Genomic DNA, 6,537 nt, shown 5'->3' with positions numbered 1-6,537 from the left:
TTTGTAAGATAATTTGAGTTTGAGTCTTCATTATAACTTGGGACATTAGCTTTCAGCTGTTGATAGCAGATTGTACACTAAAACATTACTAAATAACATTTTAAACATTATAAGCACACAACTTAGAATCATTATAAGCATTAACAATGTTTCGTTGACCATGGCAAAAACACAGTTAAACATCAGAAACAAATGAATCGTTTAGCCGCACAGAAACATGTATGAGAACTTGGATAAGCAGAATCATACCCCTAGATTTTAACGCTCTCTGTTCCGTACACGTTGTAGCCTTCTCTGTAAGTGGCAAAGTTCTGGGTGTTGGTCGGGGGAGCCGGCTTAAAGTTTTGGGCATTCTTTGCCAGTTTCAGCCTTTTGGTTTCTGCCCGTGACTTGTAACAGAATTCTATCAGAGCCACCATCATGGCCAGCCCCAGCCCTCCAACCAGAATATAGAAGACTCCAGCCACATTGCTCAAGCTGAGAGCACTCGTCTTGTCCTGGGGAAGGTATAGAGTATAGTTAGAGTTTTTGCAATGGAGAGAGGACTTTAGAGCACCTATCAATATTACACTTAACTAGAGTTATTCTCAAACTGATCCTGACAGTAACTTATTTAAATAACATCAAAGTCTAGCACTTAAAACTCAGATTCTAGTTCTCACTGAGACAACGATTCTGGTGCTACCAATGGCATGTCTTATGGACTCCAAAGGCTAAAAGCAACAGAAGGTTGAGGAAGTCATGGATTGCTTTACGTTGACTCCAAAAGTCTAATTCTGACTGGCTCTTCTGTGGAGGTCACAAAGCTGTGAGGAACCTCAGACCACCATAGTCAAACCACTATCCAATGAAGGAGAGACAAGTCAACTGCTGAGTTTGATAAAATAGGTGAATGTAGAGTTTTTTTTCCCTACACTAAAACAATGTCTACTTCCTTTGACCATAATAGGAAGCTGGTGGGTAACTCACAGGTCAACTCTGAAAAGCCCTGCCTTAAAAAGCCCCTGCTGACATGTACGTATAACTGTCTTGGCACATTGTCATACTGTACAGTCAAAATCATATTTTGATCAATGGAATCTAAAATCAAAAATCATCAAAAAATCTAAAAAGCAGGTTTTAAGAACTGAGTCAAACCATTTTGCTGCTGTTTACTTACCAAATATATTTATTGAAAATTTGTTCAGAGAGTTTTACCATTTGCAGTTTAACCCTATGAGCTATGAGGTAACGTCTATGCGGTGATCTGTGGTTCATTGGCCTAGGCTTTGTCTCAGAGGGTTAAATTGTTGGTTCATTACATTCATTGACTTCATGTAGTGTGCAAACAAAGTATATTTATTGCAGGTCATTGCTAAGACAAGACTTGAGAACACCCCAAAGTGTTTAATGGCTGTCAGAAGTTCAAATCGAAGCAACTCATCACAACAAGAAACTTGTGTTTACCACACCACAGGAGGTTAAAGAACCTAATAGACACATCTCAATGCAAACTAGTAACGACACAAATAAATCAAATTTGAATTAAAAGTTTGGTAAATAGAAACAGCAGCATAATGGTTAGAATATTCAATATCATGAATGTCAAGTGTGAAAATGAGCAAAAAAGAGCACTTGATGTTAACAGCTACTGTACTGTAGTCACAATCTATATATAGAAAAAACGATTTTGCACTTTTACAATTTCCCCCATGCATGCTCTATTTATCATTACAGTTTAGAAAAAAATCTCTTTCAGTAACTACACTTAATATGTCATGAACATGTAGGATCTACAGTGGCCAAAAAATGTGAAAATTATGTTTTTTGGGGGGGAGGGGGGAAATAGTGCAATAATTTAAGCCACCTTTTTAAATTTTGTTACATTTATGTGGCAGTAAAATATCAAACAAATGAATAAAAAATAAAGTGTGGGGAAAAGCGTATATAGTATAGATTTCTCTAGTAGTTTTGTCTTTGCATATGAACAGTACGTCAAAATGCAATTTGGAATCAGTACAAAAGACCTGCAGCGACTGACCTTACTTCCAGAGTCCTTGGTTCCACATTCACCCTTATCGTACCACCATTTGTTTTTCAGCTTGTCTAAGATGCCTTGTTCACTGAGTTTCAATACTGCAAGGTTTACAGGAGTTCTTCACGTGGGAAATAATAACATAAATAACATTATATTATGTTATTTTATGTTATTGAACTTTTTAAGCTACTAACATACTTCACAAAGCGATAAAGCAGGTGCTCCTGGCCATTTCAACATCACAGAGAGCAGGCATTCTACCTATTACCTTCATCACCCCTAGTCTAAGAGCCAGGACCTACCCATATCGCTTTGAGTAATCGGCATGTGCTGTTAACAGTGGGACAAGCAGGTACTAACAGTACAATCTGCTAGCCTGTGAATACTGTTTACAATGCAAAGGGGGGACATTGCTTTAAGGGTACCGCTAGGCTACATTAGCTTTCTGACCAGCTCTTAACAAGATCAATCCAACAGGAACCCTCTCTTGCCAAACAGAAAGGAAAAATTAATTAGTCAATTAAAAACTGGAAGAGACTGGTGACAAGATGTACTTCTGAAACCTCACAGTTATCTCTGTGCTTCAGTTTCACAGTTCAGGTGTACCCGACGCAGAGTCGTTTGAAAGCTGAATTAATTCATAGGTGTTTTATCTCAGGTTCTTAAGTTATCGGTGGGAAAACCTGTTTGGTTGTAGCCTTTAATACACCCGATTACATGACAGATTACTGTCAGCAGAACCATGTCACAGCTATATTACAACTGAATTCGAATCATATTTTTCCTCAGCTTTGACAGATAAAAAAACATTTCACACTCCGGTTTCACAATAATCCGGTCTCATCTGAGGAAACTGACACCTAATAATTCAAGTGTTCAAATGTGATTTTAAAAAATTACAACAGTTTGTTTTGTGTTCATATAAAAAGGCAAACACTAAGCACAGCCATATACGGTAACAATCTCACCGTTTGGTTCTGCCTCTCTGGGGCATTTAAGAAAATATAGCCTTGAAACTGACTGCCTAGGATACCTCACATTACCAAACAGATCACACCATCATGAAAACAATAATTACGGGTGCTCTAGTTGAAAAAGAAAGCATACGCCAGTAAGAAAATAGTGTATCGATAAGTGACCTGGCTTCCTCCAGTGAACAATGTCCCCCTTGGGGTTCCATGCATTAGCAGGAGGAGAAGATTACACCATGGTTCAGTTCATACCTCACAGCCAATACTTCTTGTCTTGCTGACTGTGAGAGCCTGACCATTGTCTTGGTTCAGACAGACATTGATTAACAATGCAATTATCCGTTAACATGCTCTGTGTGTGCAGACTAGATGAGGGTGGGAGTCCTGACGTCCGTTTGGACCAGGAGCCTCAGGCAGGATGGTACAGTACAGTAAACTGGCGTTACCCTGGAAACCGGAGACACAAACCTGGAACAGAGCAGGTGATCGCCACCACTCACACAACCTCTGTCCACAGTCCTCCTCAGACGATGTTATTGCTCATCAGGGCTGCAATGGCCCCCTTTTTCATCACCCCCCCCCCCCACACACACACCCCCTCCCCCAAACCAGACTCCCAGATTACAGAACATCTTGAATTATGTTCAATTCAGATCGGTTAATATCAAATGCAAAGGAATTTATGAATTCGTCATAAATTAACTTCCTGTTGACCAGCATAGATCTATGAATGTATGATAAATCCATACTACTCAACAGAAGTTTTTCCATGATCCAGAATGTTGCCGGAAGCATTCCAAACGTATACAGTACGTACCTTATCATGGAAAAGAAACGGATGATGGCAAAAAAGAGATACATTCTCATAATGTTCTCCAACTGACCTCCAAGGAGGTTTTCTGATCACTGAGCTTAGTGACAATAGAACATAAGTCATGTTGTTTGAGAATACAGGGCCACTATCTCTGTAGACACAGATCTAAATAGAAAATGCTCATGTCACTTGTTAAGACATTACTTGATCTACGCGTCATGAAGCCTTCAGTCATAATGCTATTTTGAAAATACCATAGAGTGATATCAAAATTCATTGCAGTCCATGACAATTCATGCCAAATGATCTGATGATGTCATCATGACACATGCTGTAATCATCATAGTTTACTTGCAATCACGCCAATTAGCTGACCTACTTCATTGCATGCATCATGACTGTGTCATTTGCCATTAAATTGATGTGAATTGTAACAAATGTTCATGCCCTTGTATGCCATTAGTAAAATGGCATAATGCTTCATGGCACATAGTCTAATGTGATGTGATACCAAGTTGTCATGGTTGAATGAGGGTTCACACTTTGCACCATTGGCTCCCATAATGAATATAGCTGTTTGTCATGAGAAGAGTGAAGAAGAGCAACAAACCTGATGGTCTTAATGGTTGTTGGGGTCATTGCTGGGTCATTGTGGTTGTTGGGGTTGTAATCAAGTGTTAAATTGGGGGAGGAATGGAATACTGCACAGAATGGCCATTGAATAGATTTCTGTTGAAAATCAACATGAAAAAGAAACCAATTATGGGAACAGACCCACCATCTATAAATCCCAATTTAACCCTGGTTGTTCTGTATGACCCACTAATAATAGTTAAGACCTCTTTGAGATTAGAATTCTCACGTTTGCCCGTAATGCTTAGTCCCCTCAAGACTCCGCTGTTCCCCTCGCCTCCCTGGGTGCCTCAGCTAAGCAGCCATTTTGGGGTTTCAGCCATTTTAGATATGAGCCATTTTGGCTCTGAGGCCCATGGCTTCTCTATACCAGTCTCATGAATGTCCAGAGAAGCAGCTATGAAATGAGCAGCTGTAAAGCTGTCTAACAGCACTGCTCTTATGAAACACAGACTTCACCTTCATGAGTGAACGGTGGCAGTCTCTGGCATCTCAATGCCATGTTTTCATAAATAGTTTGTGATAATGGAGACAAAAAAACACATAACAGATTTGTCTTTAAATCAGGCTAATCTGTCACGACAAAGACTGGCTACTGTTAAAATAGAGTATACCTCACAATCTCTCATAGCCTACCTCAATGGCTTCTATACAATAGGCTACTATACCTGCCATAAAGCTAACTGCCCTCCAGATGCAAGAGGCAGAGCTAAAATCTGTATCCGCCTTTCACAACTGCAAGGCAGCCATATCCATCTAAAATGTCCCTGTCACAGATAAGAAGCCTAAACTTCTCCAGGCAATAAACAATAAAACCTCCTTGTCACAGAGAAAGAAGGAAACAATGATCTTAAACCTCACAACTTTTCCTTTGGAAGAACGCAACTTTCTGTAAGGTTGCACATTTTTTGCACCTTTTTTTCCTTTGTGTTATCCAGATAAGGGTTCTTTGTTTGATCTGAGTTGTTAAATAGTCTGGTCAGAAGTCTCTGGTGATTGATATCTGGTTGGTTTGGTTTTGGTTGGGTGGTTGGGTTGTTGTAACAGCCTTGCCGATTACTCTGCACTATGGTACCCGATTGTGGTGACATCGAGGCTGACCTTGGAGTCACCTCCCCCGCTGCCGCACTCTCCCTTGTCGTACCACCATTTGTTTTTCAATTTGTCCAACAGGCCTTGCTCATTCAGTTTTAACACTGCCAGGTTAACAGCATTTCTTGAAACGATAAAACATAACTTGTAAGAAAATGCACAGGTCCGTGAGAAATCTAATGCATAGTAGTAATAATAATAATAATAGTAGTAGTAGTAGTAGTTACATAATGATAGTAATGCGTGAGAAAGGTAGTAAGACTACCACTTGTAGTGCTTGTGCTGAGGATAAGAATAATATCTGTTATCAGAATAGAAAGGACAAATTGTTTAAGAATTTCACGAATATGGAGAGATAAGAAAGGCTTGTACAGCAAAGAAAGTGTTAAATATTGGAAAGGTGGCATGAAGGGTTAAGTTGTTTAGAGCTGAAGTGTGCGGGATGGGGACACTCGTCATTGAGAAAGAAAGTAACAACAACAAACAACATGCAATTAACATTCGTCACAAGTGACAGCGCAGCTTTTAAAGGCTAAATTGAAAAACCGTTGAACTGTTAAATTGAAAGTGACAACACAACAGTCAGGAAGGACAGCGCACAGGACAGAAGGAAAGATAGAAAGGAAAGAGAAGAAGAAGAAGAAAAAAACCAGTAAGAGAGACATAAACGGGAAAGTGGTGTTAACTCACTCCTTATACTCCATTCGTCTTTCATCCAAAACTAACATTCACATATAACAAAGATAACATCGATAATCAGAAATCAACCTTGATATCCAAGAATATTAAAATGCATTATACCGTTACCTCTTTGTGTCCGTTAAATAATAATAAGAATAAAATAAAAAAAAAGGAGGAAGAAGAGAAACCACAAACACAGGACATCAGGGTAGATGGAATACTATAACAACATAGAGAATATTGTTATAATATCCCACCCACCTTAATGCTGAGCCTTTAGGAGTCGCCACGCCATAGCCTTTAGAGTCGAGGTTCCCGCCCACTTTCAT

The 6,537-nt window shown here is 39.4% G+C and overlaps 1 protein-coding gene across 2 annotated transcripts in view; it reads right to left on the bottom strand.

Moving 5' to 3' along the window:
- Positions 1–251: 251 nt before the first annotated feature.
- The window catches only part of gria3b (glutamate receptor, ionotropic, AMPA 3b), a gene marked incomplete at both ends in the record, with an annotated part of 80,222 nt that continues 73,936 nt past the window's right edge, over positions 252–6,537 (bottom strand). Inside the window, 3 exons of one of the 2 annotated variants that reach the window (XM_080527801.1) lie at positions 252–497; positions 5,537–5,651; positions 6,470–6,537. The exon at positions 6,470–6,537 is cut by the window's right edge and continues 180 nt beyond it. In XM_080527801.1, the coding sequence (XP_080383927.1) occupies positions 252–497; positions 5,537–5,651; positions 6,470–6,537 (429 nt within the window). Of the gene's footprint in view, positions 498–2,020; positions 2,136–5,536; positions 5,652–6,469 lie in introns of both variants that reach the window. The other variant, XM_080527802.1, reaches the window with a different exon arrangement.

This window comes from Nansenia antarctica, assembly GCF_963989245.1.
Source record: "Nansenia antarctica genome assembly, chromosome: 3".
Lineage (NCBI taxonomy): Eukaryota > Metazoa > Chordata > Actinopteri > Argentiniformes > Microstomatidae > Nansenia > Nansenia antarctica.
Note: the sequence above shows the minus strand (reverse complement) of the source record. Positions and strands in the feature narration are given on the sequence as shown.